Here is a 26,619-nt window from a genome sequence, read left to right as displayed (position 1 = left end):
ACAAATGTTGTCCTCAAAGCTTGACAATTTTTGAAGGAAATCTTGAGTGCCGAAGATTTGAAAGTTTCTATAAGCAGACGTGAACGAAAGATGATTATTCTGAAACAAAAAAAAGTTTTCTTAAATTATTTTTAAGAAAACACAAGTGGCCTTGCACGCATAAAAACAAAACTACCATTCATCAATAACTACTAAAGTCTGCCCAACGAATCTGGAAATATTTCGACAGACATCCAAAAAACTGACAGAAAATACAATTTACCTGTGAATTAAAATGACAGACACAACTGTCACTGTCATGTATCCTATCGTTGGACAGTCTTAACCTAAAACTACATATTTACACCAAATACCTTGTTATATTTTTGGATTAAAACGTTAACTCTGGAATAAGGACAGAATTTGGAATATTTTGGACATCTACAATAGGGCACCAACAATCTACATGCAGCAGGCAAATTTGTGGAAACTCGACGAACTGGATGGCTTTCTTGACAAAAATCGATGAACTCCTAAATAATTAAAATAAATAAATATTATGTATATTCCTGTTATTATTCACTCTTATCTTAAATCAAAATTTTAATTTAATTAAGTTATGGACATCCTGTAGATGAGATGGCTTCTTTCTCCCTACTCCAATCTCCATTGCTATTGGGCAAACTCCTCATAATACGTGGATAGCCTTCTTCGCCACTTTTCCTGCGTGGTATCCACACTTTGCCACGCAAACGCAGAACGACGACACACCACGATCGCCTGAAGCTAGCCTACGGAACACTAATCTCGATCGACGTGGATAGCCCTTCTTCGCCACTTTTCCTGCGTGGTATCCACACTTTGTCGGGCTACGCGATGTCACACGAACGCGGAACGACGACACACCACGATGCTACAGACCACGATCGCCTGGAGATAGCCTACGGAACACTAATCTCGATCGACGTGGATAGCCCCTCTTCGCCACTCTTCCTGCGTGGTATCCACACTTTGTCGGGCTACGCGATGTCACACGAACGCGGAACGACGACACACCACGATGCTACAGACCACGATCGCCTGGAGATAGCCTACGAAACACTAATCTCGATCGACGTGGATAGCCCTTCTTCGCCACTTTTCCTGCGTGGTATCCACACTTTGTCGGGCTACGCGATGTCACACGAACGCGGAACGACGACACACCACGATGCTACAGACCACGATCGCCTGGAGATAGCCTACGAAACACTAATCTCGATCGACGTGGATAGCCCTTCTTCGCCACTTTTCCTGCGTGGTATCCACACTTTGTCGGGCTACGCGATGTCACACGAACGCGGAACGACGACACACCACGATGCTACAGACCACGATCGCCTGGAGATAGCCTACGAAACACTAATCTCGATCGACGTGGATAGCCCTTCTTCGCCACTTTTCCTGCGTGGTATCCACACTTTGTCGGGCTACGCGATGTCACACGAACGCGGAACGACGACACACCACGATGCTACAGACCACGATCGCCTGGAGATAGCCTACGGAACACTAATCTCGATCGACGTGGATAGCCCTTCTTCGCCACTTTTCCTGCGTGGTATCCACACTTTGTCGGGCTACGCGATGTCACACGAACGCGGAACGACGACACACCACGATGCTACAGACCTCGATCGCCTGGAGATAGCCTACGAAACACTAATCTCGATCGACGTGGATAGCCCTTCGCCACTTTTCCTGCGTGGTATCCACACTTTGTCGGGCTACGCGATGTCACACGAACGCGGAACGACGACACACCACGATGCTACAGACCACGATCGCCTGGAGCTAGCCTACGGAACACTAATCTCGATCGACGTGGATAGCCCCTCTTCGCCACTTTTCCTGCGTGGTATCCACACTTTGTCGGGCTACGCGATGTCACACGAACGCGGAACGACGACACACCACGATGCTACAGACCACGATCGCCTGGAGCTAGCCTACGGAACACTAATCTCGATCGACGTGGATAGCCCCTCTTCGCCACTTTTCCTGCGTGGTATCCACACTTTGTCGGGCTACGCGATGTCACACGAACGCGGAACGACGACACACCACGATGCTACAGACCACGATCGCCTGGAGCTAGCCTACGGAACACTAATCTCGATCGACGTGGATAGCCCTTCTTCGCCACTTTTCCTGCGTGGTATCCACACTTTGTCGGGCTACGCGATGTCACACGAACGCGGAACGACGACACACCACGATGCTACAGACCACGATCGCCTGGAGCTAGCCTACGGAACACTAATCTCGATCGACGTGGATAGCCCCTCTTCGCCACTTTTCCTGCGTGGTATCCACACTTTGTCGGGCTACGCGATGTCACACGAACGCGGAACGACGACACCACGATGCTACAGACCACGATCGCCTGGAGCTAGCCTACGGAACACTAATCTCGATCGACGTAGATAGCCCCTCTTCGCCACTTTTCCTGCGTGGTATCCACACTTTGTCGGGCTACGCGATGTCACACGAACGCAGAACGACGACACCACGATGCTGCAGACCACGATCGCCTGGAGCTACTGACAAGACCAGACACTCTTCATTTCTTCTGCAGGATAGGCTTCCTCTAAATATTCACCACTCGACAGCAATGTGTTAAAATGACCTGATAATCATGTGATGTGTATTTGTACCTAATACCGATATACCGACCCGACCTATCAGGATGATACCTAATATAAATATTCAACCGCGTCGCGTAATCTTAACGTACTCTAGATGCCACCCCGGCAGGCTATGCCACCATGCCGTAGTCCCTAGCATTCCGTACCGATCTAATAAAATGGCATCATTACTAATAATATGCAATAAACGCCAAGTAACCGCGTCGCGTCATCTTATCGTACTCTAGATGCCACCCCGGCAGGCTATTCCAGCATGCCGTAGTCCCTAGTATTCCGTACCGATCTAATAAGATGGCATCATTACTAATATGCAATAAACGCCAAGTAACCGCGTCGCGTCATCTTATCGTACTCTAGATGCCACCCCGGCAGGCTATGCCGCCATGCCGTAGTCCCTAGCATCCCGTAACGACCTAATAAAATGGAATCATCACTAATAATATGCAATAAACGCCTAGTAACCGCGTCGCATCATCTTATCGTACTCTAGATGCCACCCCGCCAGGCTATGCCACCATGCCGTAGTCCCTAGCATTCCGTACCGACCTAATAAAATGGCATTACTAATAATATGCAATAAACGCCAAGTAACCGCGTCGCGTCATCTTATCGTACTCTAGATGCCACCCCGGCAGGCTATGCCACCATGCCGTAGTCCCTAGCATTCCTAGCAACGCCTAGTAACCGCGTCGCGTCATCTATTCCGTACTGATCTAATAAAATGTCATCATTACTAATAATATGCAATAAACGCCTAGTAACCGCGTCGCGTCATCTTATCGTACTCTAGATGCCACCCAGGCAGGCTATTCCACCATGCCGTAGTCCCTAGCATTCCGTACCGATCTAATAAGATGGCATCATTACTAATAATATGCAATAAACGCCTAGTAACAGACTTAATAAGATGGCATCATTACTAATAATATGCAATAAACGCCTAGTAACCGCGTCGCGTCATCTTATCGAACTCTAGATGCCACCCCGGCAGTCTATGCCACCATGCCGTAGTCCCTAGCATTCCGTACCGACCTAATAAGATGGCATCATTACTAATAATATGCAATAAACGCCTAGTAACCGCGTCTCGTCATCTTATCGTACTCTAGATGCCACCCCGGCAGGCTATTCCACCATGCCGTAGTCCCTAGCATCCCGTACCGACCTAATAAGATGGCATCATTACTAATAATATGCAATAAACGCCTAGTAACCGCGTCGCGTCATATTATCGAACTCAAGATGCCACCCCGGCAGGCTATGCCACCATGCCGTAGTCCCTAGCATCCCGTACCGACCTAATCAAGATGGCATCATTACTAATAATATGCAATAAACGCCTAGTAACCGCGTCGCGTCATCTTATCGTACTCTAGATGCCACCCCGGCAGGCTATGCCACCATGCCGTAGTCCCTAGCATTCCGTACCGACCTAATAAGATGGCATCATTACTAATAATATGCAATAAACGCCAAGTAACCGCGTCGCGTCATCTTATCGTACTCTAGATGCCACCCCGGCAGGCTATTCCACCATGCCGTAGTCCCTAGTATTCCGTACCGATCTAATAAGATGGCATCATTACTAATATGCAATAAACACCTAGTAACCGCGTCGCGTCATCTTATCGTACTCTAGATGCCACCCCGGCAGGCTATTCCAGCATGCCGTAGTCCCTAGCATCCCGTACCGACCTAATAAGATGGCATCATTACTAATAATATGCAATAAACGCCTAGTAACCGCGTCGCGTCATATTATCGAACTCTAGATGCCACCCCGGCAGGCTATGCCACCATGCCGTGGTCCCTAGCATTCCGTACCGACCTAATAAGATGGCATCATTACTAATAATATGCAATAAACGCCTAGTAACCGCGTCTCGTCATATTATCGTACTCTAGATGCCACCCCGGCAGGCTATTCCACCATGCCGTAGTCCCTAGCATCCCGTACCGACCTAATAAGATGGCATCATTACTAATAATATGCAATAAACGCCTAGTAACCGCGTCGCGTCATATTATCGAACTCAAGATGCCACCCCGGCAGGCTATGCCACCATGCCGTAGTCCCTAGCATTCCGTACCGACCTAATAAGATGGCATCATTACTAATAATATGCAATAAACACCTAGAAACCGCGTCGCCTCATCTTATCGTACTCTAGATGCCACCCCGGCAGGCTATGCCACCATGCCGTAGTCCCTAGCATTCCGTACCGACCTAATAAGATGGCATCATTACTAATAATATGCAATAAACGCCTAGTAACCGCGTCTCGTCATCTTATCGTACTCTAGATGCCAACCGCGTCGCGTCATCTTATCGTAGTCCCTAGCATCCCGTACCGACCTAATAAGATGGCATCATTACTAATAATATGCAATAAACGCCTAGTAACCGCGTCGCGTCATATTATCGAACTCTAGATGCCACCCAGGCAGGCTATGCCACCATGCCGTAGTCCCTAGCAATCCGTACCGACCTAATAAGATGGCATCATTACTAATAATATGCAATAAACACCTAGTAACCGCGTCGCCTCATCTTATCGTACTCTAGATGCCACCCCGGCAGGCTATGCCACCATGCCGTAGTCCCTAGCATTCCGTACCGACCTAATAAGATGGCATCATTACAAAAAATATGCAATAAACGCCTAGTAACCGCGTCGCGTCATCTTATCGTACTCTAGATGCCACCCCGGCAGGCTATGCCACCATGCCGTAGTCCCTAGCATTCCGTACCGACCTAATAAGATGGCATCATTACTAATAATATGCAATAAAGGCCTAGTAACCGCGTCGCGTCATCTTATCGTACTCTAGATGCCACCCCGGCAGGCTATGCCACCATGCCGTAGTCCCTAGCATTCCGTACCGACCTAATAAGATGGCATCATTACTAATAATATGCAATAAAGGCCTAGTAACCGCGTCGCGTCATCTTATCGTACTCTAGATGCCACCCCGGCAGGCTATGCCACCATGCCGTAGTCCCTAGCATTCCGTACCGACCTAATAAGATGGCATCATTGCTAATAATATGCAACAAACGCCTAGTAACCGCGTCGCGTCATCTTATCGTACTCTAGATGCCACCCCGGCAGGCTATGCCACCATGCCGTAGTCCCTAGCATTCCGTACCGACCTAATAAGATGGCATCATTACTAATAATATGCAATAAACGCCTAGTAACCGCGTCGCGTCATCTTATCGTACTCTAGATGCCACCCCGGCAGGCTATTCCACCATGCCGTAGTCCCTAGCATTCCGTACCGACCTAATAAAATGGCATCATTACTAATAATATGCAATAAACGCCTAGTAACCGCGTCGCGTCATCTTATCGTACTCTAGATGCCACCCCGGCAGGCTATGCCACCATGCCGTAGTCCCTAGCATTCCGTACCGACCTAATAAGATGGCATCATTACTAATAATATGCAATAAACGCCTAGTAACCGCGTCGCGTCATATTATCGAACTCTAGATGCCACCCCGGCAGGCTATGCCACCATGCCGTAGTCCCTAGCATTCCGTACCGACCTAATAAGATGGCATCATTACTAATAATATGCAATAAACGCCTAGTAACCGCGTCTCGTCATATTATCGTACTCTAGATGCCACCCCGGCAGGCTATTCCACCATGCCGTAGTCCCTAGCATCCCGTACCGACCTAATAAGATGGCATCATTACTAATAATATGCAATAAACGCCTAGTAACCGCGTCGCGTCATATTATCGAACTCAAGATGCCACCCCGGCAGGCTATGCCACCATGCCGTAGTCCCTAGCATTCCGTACCGACCTAATAAGATGGCATCATTACTAATAATATGCAATAAACACCTAGTAACCGCGTCGCCTCATCTTATCGTACTCTAGATGCCACCCCGGCAGGCTATGCCACCATGCCGTAGTCCCTAGCATCCCGTACCGACCTAATAAGATGGCATCATTACTAATAATATGCAATAAACGCCTAGTAACCGCGTCTCGTCATCTTATCGTACTCTAGATGCCACCCCGGCAGGCTATTCCACCATGCCGTAGTCCCTAGCATCCCGTACCGACCTAATAAGATGGCATCATTACTAATAATATGCAATAAACGCCTAGTAACCGCGTCGCGTCATATTATCGAACTCTAGATGCCACCCAGGCAGGCTATGCCACCATGCCGTAGTCCCTAGCAATCCGTACCGACCTAATAAGATGGCATCATTACTAATAATATGCAATAAACACCTAGTAACCGCGTCGCCTCATCTTATCGTACTCTAGATGCCACCCCGGCAGGCTATGCCACCATGCCGTAGTCCCTAGCATTCCGTACCGACCTAATAAGATGGCATCATTACAAAAAATATGCAATAAACGCCTAGTAACCGCGTCGCGTCATCTTATCGTACTCTAGATGCCACCCCGGCAGGCTATGCCACCATGCCGTAGTCCCTAGCATTCCGTACCGACCTAATAAGATGGCATCATTACTAATAATATGCAATAAAGGCCTAGTAACCGCGTCGCGTCATCTTATCGTACTCTAGATGCCACCCCGGCAGGCTCTGCCACCATGCCGTAGTCCCTAGCATTCCGTACCGACCTAATAAGATGGCATCATTACTAATAATATGCAATAAAGGCCTAGTAACCGCGTCGCGTCATCTTATCGTACTCTAGATGCCACCCCGGCAGGCTATGCCACCATGCCGTAGTCCCTAGCATTCCGTACCGACCTAATAAGATGGCATCATTGCTAATAATATGCAACAAACGCCTAGTAAACCGCGTCGCGTCATCTTATCGTACTCTAGATGCCACCCCGGCAGGCTATGCCACCATGCCGTAGTCCCTAGCATTCCGTACCGACCTAATAAGATGGCATCATTACTAATAATATGCAATAAACGCCTAGTAACCGCGTCGCGTCATCTTATCGTACTCTAGATGCCACCCCGGCAGGCTATTCCACCATGCCGTAGTCCCTAGCATTCCGTACCGACCTAATAAAATGGCATCATTACTAATAATATGCAATAAACGCCTAGTAACCGCGTCGCGTCATCTTATCGTACTCTAGATGCCACCCCGGCAGGCTATGCCACCATGCCGTAGTCCCTAGCATTCCGTACCGACCTAATAAGATGGCATCATTACTAATAATATGCAACAAACGCCTAGTAACCGCGTCGCGTCATCTTATCGTACTCTAGATGCCACCCCGGCAGGCTATGCCACCATGCCGTAGTCCCTAGCATTCCGTACCGACCTAATAAGATGGTATCATTACTAATAATATGCAATAAACGCCTAGTAACCGCGTCGCTTCATCTTAACGTACTCTATGCAGGCTTTGCCACCATGCCGTAGTTGCGGCTGTAGATTATGCGCCCGTATATTATGTTAATTTATGACAGCAAAACCAAAGACATTTATTGCTTAAAAATCTCTGAAAATCCTTTTATGATTGAAAAACTGAGGTCTAAACAGGGACGTTTGTGGATATGAGAGTGACAAACAAAACTTACTAAACTTATAGGGATAAACCTGGAATATGGAATGACCTATTTAAATTGCTGGAGCTCCAGACTCAAACACAGGGCAAAGTAGAAACACACTTACACTACATATTTCAAAGGAGACAGTTATTCTCGAGCACATAAACATCAAAAAAATTTCACTGTCATAAAAATTAACAATAAGCGCAAAATATGCACAAGTTTCCGATTGACGAAGTATTTAATTTTTATTCTATGCAATATACTATAACCGTTAGATTCCATATCGGCAAATTATACGAGCCAAATTTTGCATCTTCTCTAAAAATCTTTCTAATAATCGCGCAGTCGCAATACTATCTCCGATGGATGTTATACCGGCAAATACTGCCTTAACGATAAAATTCTAAACGACCTAGCAAGCTGACATCTTTTCTAAAAATCACTCAATCGCAATACTATCACCGATAGATGTCATCCCGGCAAACATTGCCTTAACGGTAAAATTCGAAACGACCTAGCAAGATGACATCTTTTCTAAAAAAAACTACAAATCACTCAATCGCAATACTATCACCGATAGATGTCATCCCGGCAAACATTGCCTTAACGGTAAAATTCGAAACGACCTAGCAAGATGACATCTTTTCTAAAAAAAAACTAAAAATCACTCAATCGCAATACAATCACCGATAGATGTCATCCCGGCAAACATTGCCTTAACGATAAAATTCGAAACGACCTAGCAAGATGACATCTTTTCTAAAAAAAAGCTAAAAATCACTCAATCGCAATACTATCACCGATAGATGTCATCCCGGCAAACATTGCCATAACGATAAAATTCGCGACGACCTAACAAGATGACATCTCTAAAAAATTATTAAAAATCACTCAATCGCAATACTATCACCGATAGATGTCATCCCGGCAAACATTGGCTTAACGATAAAATTCGCGACGACCTAACAAGATGACATCTTCTCTAAAAAATTATTAAAAATCACTCAATCGCAATACTATCACCGATGTCATCCCGGCAAACATTGCCTTAACGATAAAATTCGGAACGACCTAACAAGATGACATCTTCTCAAAAAAATTATTAAAAATCACTCAATCGCAATACTATCACCGATAGATGTCATCCCGGCAAACATTGCCTTAACGGTAAAATTCGAAACGACCTAGCAAGATGACATCTTTTCTAAAAAAAACTAAAAATCACTCAATCGCAATACTATCACCGACAGATGTCATCCCGGCAAACATTGCCTTAACGATAAAATTCGCGACGACCTAACAAGATGACATCTCTAAAAAAATATTAAAAATCACTCAATCGCAATACTATCACCGACAGATGTCATCCCGGCAAACATTGCCTTAACGATATAATTCGCGACGACCTAACAAGATGACATCTTCTCTAAAAAATATTAAAAATCACTCAATCGCAATACTATCACCGATAGATGTCATCCCGGCAAACATTGCCTTTACGATAAAATTCGCGACGACCTAACAAGATGACATCTTCTCTAAAAAATTATTAAAAATCACTCAATCGCAATACTATCACCGATAGATGTCATCAGCTCAAACATTGCCTTAACAGTGGAATTGCGACGACCTAACAAGATGACATCTTCTCTAAAAATTATTAAAAATCACTCAATCGCAATTCTACACCGATAGATGTCATCGGCAAACATTGCCTTAACGGTAAAATTCGCGACGACCTAACAAAGATGACATCTTCTCTGAAAATTATTAAAAAATCGCTGCAATCGCAATTCACCACCGATAGATGTCATCCCGGCAAACATTGCCTTAACGATAAAAAATTCGCAACGACCTAACAAGATGACATCTTCTCTAAAAAATATTAAAAATCACTCAATCGCAATACTATCACCGATAGATGTCATCCCGGCAAAACATTGCCTTAACAATAAAATTCGCGACGACCTAACAAGATGACATGCTTCTCTAAAAAGTGGCCAAAAATCACTCAATCCTGCAATACTATCACCGATAGATGTCATCCCGGCAAACATTGCCTTAACGGTAAATTCGGAATGACCTAGCAAAGGTGACATCTTTTCTAAAAAAACTAAAAATCACTCAATCGCAATACTATCACCGATAGATTTCATCGGCACCGAAACGCGCTACGATAAAATTCGCGACGACCTAACAAGACGACATCTCTAAAAATATTAAATCCGCTCAATCGCAATACTATCTTCACCGATAGATGTCATCCCGGCAAACATTGCCTTTACGATAAAATTCGCGACGACCTAACAAGATGACATCTTTTCTAAAAAAATCATTAAAAATCATTCAATCACAATACTATCACCGATAGATGTCATCTCGGCAAACATTGCCTTAACGATAAAATTCGCGACGACCTAACAAGATGACATCTTCTCTAAAAAATTATTAAAAATCACTCAATCGCATTACTATCACCGATAGATGTCATCATTGCCTTAACGGTAAAATTCGCGACGACTAACAAAGATGACATCTTCTCTAAAAATTATTAAAATCACTCAATCGCAATTCTGCGATAGATGTCATCGGCAAACATTGCTAACGATAAAATTCGCAACGACCTAACAAAGATGACATCTTCTCTAAAAAATTATTAAAAATCCACTCAATCGCAATCTATCACCGATGATAGATGTCTGCGTCCGGCAAACATTGCCTTAACAATAAATTCGCGACGACCCTAACAAGATGACATCTTCTCTAAAGAATATTAAAAATCACTCAATCGCAATACTATCACCGATAGATGTCATCCCCGGCAAACGTGCCTTAACGGTAAAAATTCGGAATGACCTAGCAAGGTGACATCTTTCTAAAAACTAAAAATCACTCAATCACCAATACTATCACTGCGATAAGATTTCATCCCGGCAAAGCATTGCCTTTACGATAAAATTCGCGACGACCTAACAAGACGACATCTCTAAAAATATTAAAAATCACTCTCAATCGCAATACTATCACCGATAGATGTCATCCCGGCAACATTGCCTTTACGATAAAATTCGCGACGACCTAACAAGATGACATCTTTCTAAAAAATCATTAAAAATCATTCAATCGCAATGCTATCACCGATAGATGTCATCTGCGGCAAACATTGCCTTAACGATAAATTCGCGACGACCTAACAAGATGACATCTTCTCTAAAAAAGTATTAAAAATCACTCAATCGCATTACTATCACCGATAGATGTCATCCCGGCAAACATTGCCTTAACGGTAAAATTCGCGACGATAACAAAGATGACATCTCTAAAAAATTATTAAAATCGCTCCAAATCGCAATTCTACCACCGATAGATGTCATCCCGGCAAACATTGCCTTAACGATAAAATTCGCGACGACCTAACAAGATGACATCTTCTCTAAAAAATTATTAAAAATCACTCAATCGCAATACTATCACCGATAGATGTCATCCCGGCAAACATTGCCTTAACAATAAAATTCGCGACGACCTAACAAGATGACATCTTCTCTAAAAAATTATTAAAAATCACTCAATCGCAATACTATCACCGATAGATGTCATCCCGGCAAACATTGCCTTAACGGTAAAATTCGGAATGACCTAGCAAGGTGACATCTTTTCTAAAAAAAAGGCAAAAATCACTCAATCATAATACTATCACCGATAGATTTCATCCCGGCAAACGCGCTTTACGATAAATTCGCGACGACCTAACAAGACGACATCTCTAAAAATATTAAAAAATCGCTCAATCCGCAATACTATCACCGATAGATGTCATCCCGGCAAACATTGCCTTTACGATAAAATTCGCGACGACCTAACAGAGATGACATCTTTTCTAAAAAATCATTAAAAATCATTCAATCGCAATACTATCACCGATAGATGTCATCTCGGCAAACGTGCCTTAACGATAAAATTCGCGACGACCTAACAAGATGACATCTTCTCTAAAAATTGATAAAAATCACTCAATCGCATTACTATCACCGATAGATGTCATCCCGGCAAACATTGCCTTAACGGTAAAATTCGCGACGACCTAACAAGATGACATCTTCTCTAAAAAATTATTAAAAATCACTCAATCGCAATTCTACCACCGATAGATGTCATCCCGGCAAACATTGCCTTAACGATAAAATTCGCGACGACCTAACAAGATGACATCTTCTCTAAAAAATTATTAAAAATCACTCAATCGCAATACTATCACCGATAGATGTCATCCCGGCAAACATTGCCTTAACGATAAAATTCGCGACGACCTAACAAGATGATATCTTCTCTAAAAAAATTCTAATTTGTCTAAAAATTTTTTTTAAAAAGCACGCAATCGCAATACTATCACCGATAGATGCCATCCCGGCAAACATTGCCTTAACGATAAAATTCGCGACGACCTAACAAGATGACATCTTCTCTAAAAAAATTCTAATTTGTCTAAAATTTTTTTTAAAAAGCACTCAATCGCAATACTATCACCGATAGATGCCATCCCGGCAAACATTGCCTTAACGATAAAATTCGCGACGACCTAACAAGATGACATCTCTTCTAAAAAAATTCTAATAAAAATCACTCAATCGCAATACTATCACCGATAGATGTCATCCCGGCAAACATTGCCTTAACGGTAAAATTCGGAATGACCTAGCAAGGTGACATCTTTTCTAAAAAAAACTAAAAATCACTCAATCGCAATACTATCACCGATAGATTTCATCCCGGCAAACATTGCCTTTACGATAAAATTCGCGACGACCTAACAAGACGACATCTCTAAAAAATATTAAAAATCACTCAATCGCAATACTATCACCGATAGATGTCATCCCGGCAAACATTGCCTTTACGATAAAATTCGCGACGACCTAACAAGATGACATCTTTTCTAAAAAATCATTAAAAATCATTCAATCGCAATACTATCACCGATAGATGTCATCTCGGCAAACATTGCCTTAACGATAAAATTCGCGACGACCTAACAAGATGACATCTTCTCTAAAAAATTATTAAAAATCACTCAATCGCATTACTATCACCGATAGATGTCATCCCGGCAAACATTGCCTTAACGGTAAAATTCGCGACGACCTAACAAGATGACATCTTCTCTAAAAAATTATTAAAAATCACTCAATCGCAATTCTACCACCGATAGATGTCATCCCGGCAAACATTGCCTTAACGATAAAATTCGCGACGACCTAACAAGATGACATCTTCTCCTAAAAATTATTAAAAATCACTCAATCGCAATACTATCACCGATAGATGTCATCCAGAAGCAAAACATTGCCTTAACAATAAAATTCGCGACGACCCCTAAAGATGACATCTTCTCTAAAAAATTATTAAAAATCAACAATCGCAATACTATCACCGATAGATGTCATCCCGGCAAACATTGCCCCTTGGCATGGTAAAAATTCGGAATGACCTAGCAAGGTGACATCTTTTCTAAAAAAACTAAAAATCACTCAATCGCAATACTATCACCGATAGATTTCATCCCGGCAAACATTGCTTTACGATAAAATTCGCGACGACCTAACAAGACGACATCTAAAAAATATTAAAAATCACTCAATCGCAATACTATCACCGATAGATGTCATCGGCAAACGCGCTTTACGATAAAATTCGCGACGACCTAACAAGATGACATCTTTTTCACAAAAATCATTAAAAATCATTCAATCGCAATACTATGCCGATAGATGTCATCGCAAACATTGCCCTTAGATATTAAATTCGCGACGACCTAACAAGATGACATCTTCTCTAAAAAATTATTAAAAATCACTCAATCGCACATTACTATCGTCGATGAATGTCATCCCGGCAAACATTGCCTTAACGGTAAAATCGCGACGACCTAACAAGATGACATCTTCTCTAAAAAAATTATTAAAATCGCCAATCACCAATTCTACCACCGATAGATGTCATCCGGCAAACATTGCCTTAACGATAAAATTCGCGACGACCTAACAAGATGACATCTTCTCTAAAAAATATTAAAAATCACTCAATGCGAAATACTATCACCGATAGATGTCATCCAGCAAACATTGCCTTAACGGTAAAATTCGCGACGACCTAACAAGATGACATCTTCTCTAAAAATTGATAAAATCACTCAATCGTTCTACCACCGATAGATGTCATCCCGGCAAACATTGCCTTAACGATAAAATTCGCGACGACCCTAACAAGATGACATCTTCTCTAAAAATTGATAAAAATCGCACTCAATGTAATACAGATGTCATCCGGCAAACATTGCCTTAACGGTAAAATTCGCGACGACCTAACAAGATGACATCTTCTCTAAAAAATTATTAAAATCACTCAATCACAATTCTACCGATAGATGTCATCCGGCAGAAACATTGCCTTAACGATAAAATTCGCGACGACTAACAAGATGACATCTTCTCTAAAAAATTATTAAAAATCACTCCAATCGCAATACTATCACCGATAGATGTCATCGGTTTATTGCCTTAACGATAAAATTCGCGACGACCTAACAAGATGACATCTTCTCTAAAAAATTATTAAAAATCACTCAATCGCAATACTATCACCGATAGATGTCATCCCGGCAAACATTGCCTTTACGATAAAATTCGCGACGACCTAACAAGATGACATCTTTTCTAAAAAATCATTAAAAATCATTCAATCGCAATACTATCACCGATAGATGTCATCTCGGCAAACATTGCCTTAACGGTATAATTCGAAACGACCTAGCAAGGTGACATCTTTTCTAAAAAAAACTAAAAATCACTCAATCGCAATACTATCACCGATAGATTTCATCCCGGCAAACATTGCCTTTACGATAAAATTCGCGACGACCTAACAAGACGACATCTCTAAAAATTATTAAAAATCACTCAATCACCAATACTATCACCGATAGATTTCATCCACGGCAAACATTGCCTTTGATAAAGACTTCGCGACGACCCTAACAAGACATCTCTAAAATATTAAAAATCACTCGAAATCCGCAATACTATCACCGATAGTGTCATCTCGGCAAACATTGCCTTAACGATAAAATTCGCGACGACCTAACAAGATGACATCTTCTCTAAAAATTATTAAAATCACTCAATCGCATTACTATCACCGATAGATGTCATCCCCGGCAAACGTACGCTTAACGGTAAAATTCGCGACGACCTAACAAGGGATGACATCTTCTCTAAAAAAATTGATAAAAATCACTCAATCGCAATTCTACCGCAAATAGATGTCATCCGGCAAACATTGCCTTAACGATAAAATTCGCGACGACCCTAACAAGATGACATCTTCTCTAAAAAATTATTAAAAAATCGCTCAATCGCAATACTATCACCGATAAGATGTCATCCGGCAAACATTGCCTTAACGGTATAATTCGAAACGACCTAGCAAAGGTGACATCTTTTCTAAAAAAACTAAAAATCACTCAATCGCAATACTATCACCGATAGATGTCATCCGGCAAACATTGCCTTAACGATAAAATTCGCGACGACCTAACAAGATGGCATCTTCTCTAAAAATTATCCAAAATCACTCAATCGCAATACTATCACCGATGGAGTAATAAATCCCGGCAAACATTGCCTTAACGGTAAAATTTCGAAACGACCTAACTTAAAAAAAGGGTGACATCTTTTCTAAAAAAACTAAAATCACTCAATCGCAATACTATCACCGATAGATGTCATCAGCAAACGTACCTTAACGATAAAATTCGCGACGACCTAACAAGATGACATCTTCTCTAAAAATTATTAAAAATCACTCAATCCGCAATACTATCACCGATAGATGCCATCGGCAAACATTGCCTTAACGGTAAATTCGAAACGACCTAGCAAGGTGACATCTTTTCTAAAAAAAACTAAAAATCACTCCAATCGCAATATATCACCGATAAGATGTCATCCCGGCAAACATTGTAACGATAAAATTCGCGACGACCTAACAAGACCGAGCATCTTCTCTAAAGGAGTATTAAAATCACTCAATCGCAATACTATCACCCGATAGATGCCATCCCGGCAAACATTGCCTTAACGGTAAAATTCGAAACGACCTAGCAGGCATCTTTCTAAAAAAAAACTAAAAATCCTCAATCGCAATACTATCACCGATACAAGATGTCATCCCGGCAAACATTGCCTTAACGATAAATTCGAAACGACCTAGCAAGACATATTTTTCTAAAGAAAATTATAATAATCACTCAATCGCAATACTATCACCCGGAAGTAGATGTCATCCCGGCAAACATTGCCTTAACGGTAAAATTCAGAAACGACCTAGCAAGGGTACGACATCTTTCTAAAAAAAACTAAAAATCACTCAATCGCAATACTATCACCGATAGATGTCATCCCGGCAAACATTGCCTTTACGATAAGTCGCGACGACCTAACAAGATGACATCTTTCTAAAAAATCACTAAAAATCATTTCCAAATCGCAGCCATCACCGATAGATGTCATCTCGGCAAACATTGCCTTAACGATAAAATTCGCGACGACTAACAAGATGACATCTTCTCTAAAAAATTGGTAAAAATCACTCAAAATCGCATTACTATCACCGATAGATGTCATCCCGGCAAACATTGCGCTAACGGTAAAATTCGCGACGACCTAACAAGATGACATCTTCTCTAAAAAAGGCCCTTAAAATCCCGCTCAATCGCAATTCTACCACTGATAGATGTCATCCAGCAAACATTGCCTTAACGATAAAATTCGCGACGACCTAACAAGATGACATCTTCTCTAAAAATTATTAAAAATCACTCAATCTGCCAATACTATCACCGATAGATGTCATCCCGGCAAACATTGCCTTAACGGTATAATTCGAAACGACCCTAGCAAAGGTGACATCTTTTCTAAAAAAAAACTAAAATCACTCAATCGCAATACTATCACCGATAGATGTCATCCGGCAAACATTGCCTTAACGATAAAATTCGACGACCCTAACAAGATGATCTTCTCTAAAAAACGTATTAAAATCACTCAATCGCAATACTATCACCGATAGATGCCATCCCGGCAAACATTGCCTTAACGGTAAAATTCGAAACGACCTAGCAAGGTGACATCTTTTCTAAAAAAAACTAAAAATCACTCAATCGCAATACTATCACCGATAGATGTCATCCCGGCAAACATTGCCTTAACGATAAAATTCGCGACGACCTAACAAGATGACATCTTCTCTAAAAAATTATTAAAAATCACTCAATCGCAATACTATCACCGATAGATGTCATCCCGGCAAACATTGCCTTAACGGTAAAATTCGAAACGACCTAGCAAGATGACATCTTTTCTAAAAAAAATTAAAAATCACTCAATCGCAATACTATCACCGATAGATGTCATCCCGGCAAACATTGCCTTAACGATAAAATTCGGAACGACCTAGCAAGATGACATCTTTTCTAAAAAAAAATCACCAATCAAGTATCACCCAAAAATGTGTTATGACTGTCATTTTTAGATAACAGTGTGTATGTAACGTCCTGTAAGGAAAAATAAAAACATTCTATATAGAAGCACTACATAAAAAGATCATGCAATATCAAAAAAAAAAGTCTACAACTTATAGACGTTTTCAAATACAAAACAGTAAAGTGAAGAGAGAAATTGTAAGTAATATAATACATCAATATGTGTTTTCAGAAGTGACTCAACCCTATAAATTTTACTTTTTTCAGAGAAAAAGCGAGATTCAGTATGATAGTAATGACATAAATCAGGGATTTATTGACGTATTCATTTGGTTTCGGACACTTCCTGGTTCACCAAAAATAACTCCAACTTTTGATTTTTAAATGGTACTCCCGGTATTTTTTACTTTATTTATAAGAAAATGACATTCTCAATAGAATGACATATATCATATATCGCTTAAAAAATTAGTCGTTTTAAAACACTCTAAATTGAAATTTAAAATACTATTTTAAATTTCTTTAAGCGCAAAATTCCAAAACTAGACATATGATATTTTATTCAGACTGTCATTTTCTGTATTAAATGAAGTAAAAAAAAAATACCGAGAGTACCATTTAAAAATCAAAAATTGTAGTCATTTTCGGTGAAACAGGAAGTGACCGAAACTAAATGAATACGTCAGTCAATCCCGATTTATGTCATACACAAACATACTTCGTTTTTTTATCTGAAAAAATAAAAAAGTTATAGGAGGTGAGCCACTTTTGGAAAACACCCGGTATATTTGCGCAAGTATAATTAATACTTTGTTCTAATAATTATGTGTCAAAAATCGTCAAGTATTAGTATCCATTCAATTATTATTTTAAAAAAAAATAAATAAAATACATTTTAAGATGATTTTAAGCATTACAACACCAGGAGAAGTTGTTGGATATAAAATGAGAATATAATGTAAAATTATGTTAAAATATGGTTTAGGACTGGTAGATCTCGATAAAATAATCTTTTTATCCCTTTGTCGTTTTACAAATAAGTTCAAAATAGCTGAGTTATTTTACTCTAAAAATTTTAAAAAAATTTGCACCTTTATAAACAATGTAACATTTAAGTAAAACTTTTTTTCATATCTTTGTCACAACAACAACTATATTGGACTTTCTTGCACTAATGGGCCACCCTGTATACCTCCTTTTACACAAGGTCCGGCAATAGTGCGTCGGGCATCTGTAGCTGATGAGAATTTGAGAATTTTGTCTAAGCACAAACCTAAAGTATGTACGAAAATGTATTTCAGGAAAATATTTTAACACTTTACTATATATTTTTTTTAAAGAAACACCCTGTATATTATTGTATTTTTGACTTCCTTTCAGATCACTACATTATCCTAAGATACGAGTAAACATATTCCGATAATTTCAGATATATTAATAAATAAATGAAAAATATTTTTTTCAAGCTTTCTTAAAAAATTATTACAAATGCAAAAACCTGTCCTGAAATCAAAAGTATATTAGGTACCTATTTACTTAAGATGGTCTATACTTGCTTTGCTATAAATGTCGTAATCTTAAGTCATACAGACATACAGAGTGTTCAAAATTCTATGACAAACTATCTAAAATATAAAATATTTTTTTTTTTTTTAAACGGAACACCCTGTATATTATTTTTTTTTTATTTGATAGAGAGCAAAAAATTATCATTTTTTGTTTTTAAAGTATTTCAAAATTTTTAAAGAGCTACAGACACCCTACGCACTGTTGCCAGATCCGTATAAAGTATTAAAAAAAATCAGTAAAATTTTTAACACATTTAAAAATCTATCCTGAAATTAGTAAACATAGCATTAAATTCGTTATATCGATCTAAAAAAAATTATCTAAAAGTAACTATATAAAAGTCTACAATCCCACACACTCAGAAAAATATACTATATTTACTAAAATCCGAATAACCCAGTAAAATATATTTAAATTGTTTATTTAAAATTCAACCAAATGCCATCACAATGTCATGAACATAAAAAATAATAAACACATAATACTTTAAAAAAATCACTTACATTTTACATGCCTTCAGATTCTGTTAGGAGCATCCAAAACCATACACCAAAATGCAGAAAATTGTTGCAGGTACCCCAATAAAAAAATCTAAGAAATAAAAAATAAATAAAATGGTATTTTGTAAAAAAAAACGTGGCATTCTTACCATTTAACAAGTAGTTTGATGAACCAAAATTATGCAAAAAAGTCTTCAATGTCTTGAGATTCAAAAGATTAGTGTCTTTCAGTAGCAGACATCAGAAGCAGCACATACTAAGCAATCTAGAGAAATAAAAAGTTAAAGAACAGATACTTGTAAAAAGACTGAATAATTTACATTGTAATAATAGTTTTTCCTTAATTTTCTCCAAGTAGTTTCCTCTCAGTTTTCATCAAAAATGCTCCAAACCTGCCTCAATGTAACTCCAAAAAGCTGCCTGTACTTCCCCCATAACATTCCCCAAACTGTGTTCTGATATTAAAGAAAAAAATACATAAAAATTAAGAAAATAATTTAAAAATTTCAGTATCTTACCCATGGTATTGTGACCAAAAATGTATGTCATAAAAATACCAATAACAATGCTCTATCCTGTACTATAAAGACACATTTAACATCTCCAGCATACAATTTCTACCTATAAAAATACATTAGAATGAGTAAAATAAGTTTAAGTATACTATCTTAGTGTCTTACTACTATAAACTATTTATATCAAGTCAAAAAATCTTCATAAAATGCTGATAGTAATGACTCTGACCCCTCTAAAGATACTTTTAACACCTCCAGCATACAATTTTACCTTTAAAAATTCGTTAAAATTAGTTAAATGTGTTTAAATAAACCATTTTAGTGTCTTACTAATATACAGAATTCATACTGGGCCAAGAAATCTTCACAAAATGTTGTTCGAAATGCCATGTCCCTGTGGCACCTTGAATGAGGGCCTGCACTTGCTGTAATTCTGCCTTTAAAACTTAATATACATACAGTAAATTAGTTCAGTGACTATTAAAACATATATAATCTTTTAAATATTTTATTAGAATATTTTTAAAAATAATTCAGGAAATAGGCTAGAAAAATATTGTAACCTACAAAACATTTGCTGCTATAAAATGATTAAATTCCATGAGAAAAAAAAACATATACTACCTACAATTTTGCATAAAAATAAACTGTAGAAATTCCAGAATTTTTTGGGAAAGTTCCATGACAAAATGGCCGCTTTGGCGGCAAAACCTCCCCAAAGACTCTTTTGGACTTTTTTCATAAAAAAATCAATTAATTCTCTCTAAAAATAATAGAAACTGTTCAAAACATCCATTAATCTCTTTTTACAATACTTTTGTAGAAAACTCCTGCAAATTTATGGTAAAAATCAGCAAATTTAAAAAGCGCGCCAAAACTGTAACGGCCGTTTTCATAGAACTCTACCAAAAATCCAGGGAAAAACTGGATAAAACCACGAAAAACTATGAAATCCGATCATTAAGAGAAGCATTTCAATAAATTTAGTTCACTTACCTGGATAAAATCGGGAAATATCCAAGAAACGGGAACGACCTTGAACGAAACTTAACATCCACTAAAATAACTGTTTCACGTAAAATTTCCCGAAAAAAATACTTCCACGGGTTACAGGACGCACATTTTACAAAAACACGTAAAAGTTTTAAAGAAAACCTGGAAATATTAGGAAAAAAACTGGAAAAACTGAGGAGCACTTTCGAACGACGCTATCAGTAGAAATTGGCGCTCGTAAATGATTTGATAAATGACAAACTTCACCCTTCACCCCCGCAAAAAAAGTGCGGGAAATTTGGCGAGATTTAAAATAACGATCATTTACAATGTTAATAATCAAAGTGTGGGAAATTCAAATCAGCGGCACTATCTTATTCTTATTAAATAGATATAATGTGATCGGAAAAAAAACTGGCGTCAGCGATGGCTATGAAATGAAAATCGCTGTCATTTTATATTTAAAATTATATGGAGAATGTCATTAATGCTCATTTCCAAGTCAACTGGACTGAGTTTTTTTTCGATCATACGGTATAATATACAATATGATCGAAAAAAAAACGGCGTCAGCGATGGCTGTGAAATGAAGATCGGTGTCATTTTCTATTTAAAATTGTATGGGCAAATCATAGAAGTTCATTTCCAAGCCAACTGGATGCCGACAAATGCTAATCGAGAAAAAAAACGGCGTCAGCGATGGCTATGAAAATCGCTCTCATTTTATATGGACAATTATATAGGCAATGTCACCGATATTCATGTGCAAGCCAACTGGCCGCCGTTTTTTTTTTCGATCATACGGTACAATATGATCGAAAAATAAACGGCGTCAGCGATGGCTATGAAATGACGATCGCTGTCATTTTATATGTAAAATTATATGGGGAATGTCATCGCTGTTCATTTCCAAGCCAACCGGACGCCGTTTTTTTTCGATCATATGGTACAATATGATCAAAAAAAAACAGGGCCAACGATGGCTACGAACTACGAAAATCGCTCTCATTTTATATGTAAAATTATGTATATGGGAAATATAACCGATCGTCATATCATAACCAAGCCAACTGAACGCCGTTTTTTAACATACTATACAATATTATCAAAAAAAAAATGGTGTCGGCGATGGCTATGAAATGAAGCGCTGTCATTTTATATGTAAAATTATATATGGGGAATTTCGTCGATGTTCATTTCCAAGCCAACTGGACGCGGTTTTTTTTATCATAAAATATATACAACATGATCGAAAAAAAACGGCGTCAGCGATGGCTATGAAAATCGCGATAAAATTATATGGGAAATGTAATCGATCGTCATTTCCAAGCTAACTGACGGCGCTTTTTTTCCTATTTTTTTCGATCATACGGAACAATATGATAAAAAAAACAGCGTCATGGCTATGAATGGATATGAAATAAAGATTGCTGTCATTTTCTATTTAAAATTATATGGGCAATGTCACCAATATTCATTTCCAAGCCAACTGGACGCCGTTTTATTTTCGATCATACCGGTACAATATAATCGAAAAAAAACGGCGTCAGCGATGGCTATGAAATGACGATCGCTGTCATTTTATATATAAAATTAAATGGGGAATGTCATCGCTGTTTATTTCCAAGCCAACTCGACCCCGTTTTTTTTTCGATCATACGGTACAATATGATTGAAAAAAAACCGGCGTCAACGATGGCAATGAAAATCGCTGTCATTTTATATGTAAAATTATATGGGGAATGTCATCGCTGTTCATTTCCAAGCCAACTGGACGCCGTTTTTTTATCATACGATACAATATGATCGAAAAAAAACGGCGTCAACGATGGCTATGAAAATCGCTGTCATTTTATATGTAAAATTATATATACATATGAGAAATGTAATCTATCTTTATTTCCAAGCCAACTGGACGCCGTTTTTTTCGATCATATGGTACAATATGATCGAAAAAAAACCTGCGTCAACGATGGCTACGAAAATCGCTGTCATTTTATATGTAAAATTAACGATTGTAAACCAACTGAACGCCGTTTTTTTTTCATCATACGGTACAATATGATAAAAAAAACGGCGTCGGCGATGGCTATGAAATGAAGATCGCTGTCATTTTATATGTTAAATTATAAATTATATGTGTGGGGAATTTCATCGATGTTCATTTCCAAGCCAACAGGACGCCGTTTTTTTATCATACAGTATATACAACATGATCGAAAAAAAAACGGCGTCACCGATGGCTATGAATATAATAAAATTATATGAGAAATGTAATCGATCGTCATTTCCAAGCCAACTGACGGCGTTTTTTTTTCGATCATACGGAACAATATGATCGAAAAAAAAACGGCTCATGGCTATGAAAATGAATGGCTATGAAATGAAGATTGCTGTCATTTTATATGTAAGTAAAATAATATGGAGAATGTTATCGATGTTTATTTCCAAGGCCAACTGGACGCCGTTTTTTACTTTCGATCATATGCTATTATTATTATATTAATAACAAAATAATTAATTTTAGTTAATTTTTTTTTATACATTCTATAATGGAAAATATGACAAAAAAAGCATTCACCAAAATTTCAAAAAAATGTCAATAAAAAAATAAATTTAAATTTTTAATATAATTAATCAATCCAATAAAAAACTTACCTAGGGGGTGAATTCTCCAAGTCTTTCAGCTTATCCTCGATTTCTTTTTCTTGTTCTTTCAACTGGTCCCATTCTTTGGCGAGAGCATTTAAATCCCTTCAAAAAAAATAAAAAAAAAATATAAAAAAAATTAAAAAAAAATGTCTAGTTATATTCTACCTGGTACCACTTCTATACGTAAATTCTTGGTTAAGATCCCTCTTTTCTATGCTGTTTACTTCCTGGACTTTATCGTGAATCTCCTGCATAGCATCTTTGACTCGGTTTAGCTCAAACTGATTTGTTTTTAATTTTTCCTGAAAAAAAAATAAAAATGAAAGGCAGACTGTTAAAATCATTATAAGAATTATTTAATATGATTTTACATGGCTTAAAACTTGTAAATTTGGTAGTTCTATTACTTTAAAAATTTCTAGATAATATACATTGTTTTATCACTCTATATGTGTTTTCAAACACATACAGGGTGATTCAAATATACTTTACACAGTACTTACCTGTAAAGCTACCACAGACTTCAAATGTAAAATCTGCTTCTCCTTCACATGCTTTTCCTGTAATTTTATCACCCATTCCAATGCTTGTCCAAGACTAACAGGCTTGTTACCAGCATAGTTAAAGTCCAACTGATGTGACAAATAAGATGTTGCTTCTAACAGTCTATTAAATTCTCTCTCAACCATTTCATCTTTATCTTTATCAACTGTCACACCGCAAGAGTGATATAAGGGACACTTTTGTCTGATTCTGTGTAGTTCCATGTCAATTTGCTTGCTCAGGGTTGTCACAGGGTTGCCACCCAAACCTGTCACTACCATAGCTCCTAAATCCGCTATGTAATTACCTTTTCTAAAGGTAGCAATACGGCCTCCAACCCTGTCTCTCGCTTCCAGAACTATAACTTCCAGACCGAATTGTTGAAGCTGTTGGGCGGCTGCTAGACCGGCTATGCCTGCCCCTATTACTATAACTTTTCCGTATTTCTTACTGGGAATTGGTTGTAACCTATCAAAAATTATCTTTAATTTAAAAAAAATCTTTTAAAAACTTGACAAACCTTTTAAAAATTCCAAAATTAATAAACCCGTTTCGTTCCAGAAAAGCATGCACTCTCTTCAATAAAGGTAAATCGCTATTATAAGGAGACTCCATATTTTTAATAGCATCATCCAAAATAAGCTGTTGCTTTGGATTGTCCAGCCACATTTTCAAAATACGGTTTCGTATATTTAAATAGACTTTCACAGTTTGCAAGGCAGCTCCAGCAATGTCTGTAAAAACATTAATATACACTATTTCGTTTATTTAAAAGTGATTTATATAAATACCAGGAAAACATGCCGCTTCAGTTGATGTAAGTTTATCAAACGGCATCCTGCTTTGAAACGCAGCACCGTCTAAGCCAGAAAACAAGTCTTTTATAATGGGATCATCTAATTCTGAGTCATTTTCCAGGTCTTTTTTCTTATCTTCATCCTTTTCCTTAAAAAAAAATAATATTAACTAAATTTATACAACATGTTCAAAAAAAACAGCATTAGCGTTGGCTACAAAATGAAGATCGCTGTCATTTTATACGTAAAATTATTGGAAAATGTCATCGATCGTCATTTCCAAGCCAACTGGACGCCGTTTTGTATTTGATCACACTTTTTATAAATCAGTCAAAACTTTACCTTCTTTATGTCATCCTTCTTCTCCTTCTTTGCAGTACCCCTGCTAGAACCCACGCCTGTCTTTTTCTCGTTGGGTGATGTCTTGGGCTTTTCTGAAACCTCTGAACCTCCCTCATCGTCATTCGTGTTAAACTTTTCATCTTTTTCTTCTTTCAGTTCAACCTTTAATTAAATACCAATAAATAATCTTCTATACTAGTCTCTATCTCTTTCTAGATATTACAAATTTAGTTCTAAGAACTAAAGAACTTAAAAATTCGACTACTTCTTCACGTGTTAATGTTTAAAGTAATTGTTTACAATAATGCAACACGCTTTTCATGGATTATTTACTTAAATGTCGATATATTCGACTTACCTTGACCTTCTTCCTGCGGCTCATTTTTTTGAAAATCAATTAGAACAGCAATAAACTAAAAAATCTTTGTTTTTCCCCAGAAAATTTGATTTTCCGGTAGATTCGGCTGTTTTGTTATGATTTTAACGAGGTTATGTTCTGTTCTGTGGTTTGTTGTCAAATCAAAAATGATTGTATATCTGGTTATCTATCCTCAAGGGTATTAAACACAAGATGGGTGTACATTGCTGGTTGCCTATACTTGTTAAAGGTTTTGATCAGAGAATAGGTTTTGATTATATTCAAATTTTTCTACATAAAAATTATTATTTTCCTGTTATATTTATACAAACTTCTGTATAATAAGTCATCTAATATTAGAAAAATTTTATAAAGTCTTTGATTTTATTAACGTACTTACATATTATAAAAAGATAAAAATTTTATTGCTTCTTTTTTTTAATACAAGGAAGACAACCTTGTTACAAAATTGAGCAGTTTGTATTTAAACTTAATCGAAATAAATTGTGCACAGTGTCAAGGCAATCTACAGTTATATAAACTTGCTCTAAAAGATTTTAAAGACATATACTCACTTTCTTATACTTCTTTTCTTATTTGATGTTAAATTTTCCCGATTATAGAAAATATT

At 38.3% G+C, this 26,619-nt stretch overlaps 1 protein-coding gene and 1 long non-coding RNA gene across 2 annotated transcripts in view; both read right to left on the bottom strand.

Moving 5' to 3' along the window:
* The window catches only part of LOC115879099 (lysine-specific histone demethylase 1A), a 483,447-nt gene extending 457,324 nt beyond the window's left edge, over positions 1-26,123 (bottom strand). The window contains exons 1-7 of the mRNA XM_030895747.1: positions 25,989-26,123; positions 25,631-25,792; positions 25,283-25,436; positions 25,012-25,225; positions 24,452-24,959; positions 24,114-24,250; positions 23,955-24,050 (exon numbers count right to left, since the gene is read on the bottom strand). Coding sequence (XP_030751607.1) covers positions 23,955-24,050; positions 24,114-24,250; positions 24,452-24,959; positions 25,012-25,225; positions 25,283-25,436; positions 25,631-25,792; positions 25,989-26,012 — 1,295 coding nt within the window. The 5' untranslated portion in view covers positions 26,013-26,123. The remainder of the gene's footprint in view (positions 1-23,954; positions 24,051-24,113; positions 24,251-24,451; positions 24,960-25,011; positions 25,226-25,282; positions 25,437-25,630; positions 25,793-25,988) is intronic.
* Positions 17,286-21,512, bottom strand: LOC115879101. The gene is made up of 8 exons (XR_004049662.1): positions 21,300-21,512; positions 20,634-20,748; positions 20,469-20,574; positions 20,307-20,409; positions 20,109-20,243; positions 19,938-20,053; positions 19,792-19,879; positions 17,286-17,791 (listed from the first exon to the last, which is right to left on the bottom strand). It is a non-coding gene; the product is annotated as an uncharacterized LOC115879101 (long non-coding RNA).
* Positions 26,124-26,619: the final 496 nt, after the last annotated feature.

Source organism: Sitophilus oryzae, unplaced genomic scaffold (genome assembly GCF_002938485.1).
Source record: "Sitophilus oryzae breed Bouriz unplaced genomic scaffold, Soryzae_2.0 scaffold_1576_pilon_pilon, whole genome shotgun sequence".
NCBI classification, from domain to species: Eukaryota; Metazoa; Arthropoda; class Insecta; order Coleoptera; family Curculionidae; genus Sitophilus; species Sitophilus oryzae.
This window is presented reverse-complemented; position numbering and strand designations above follow the sequence as displayed.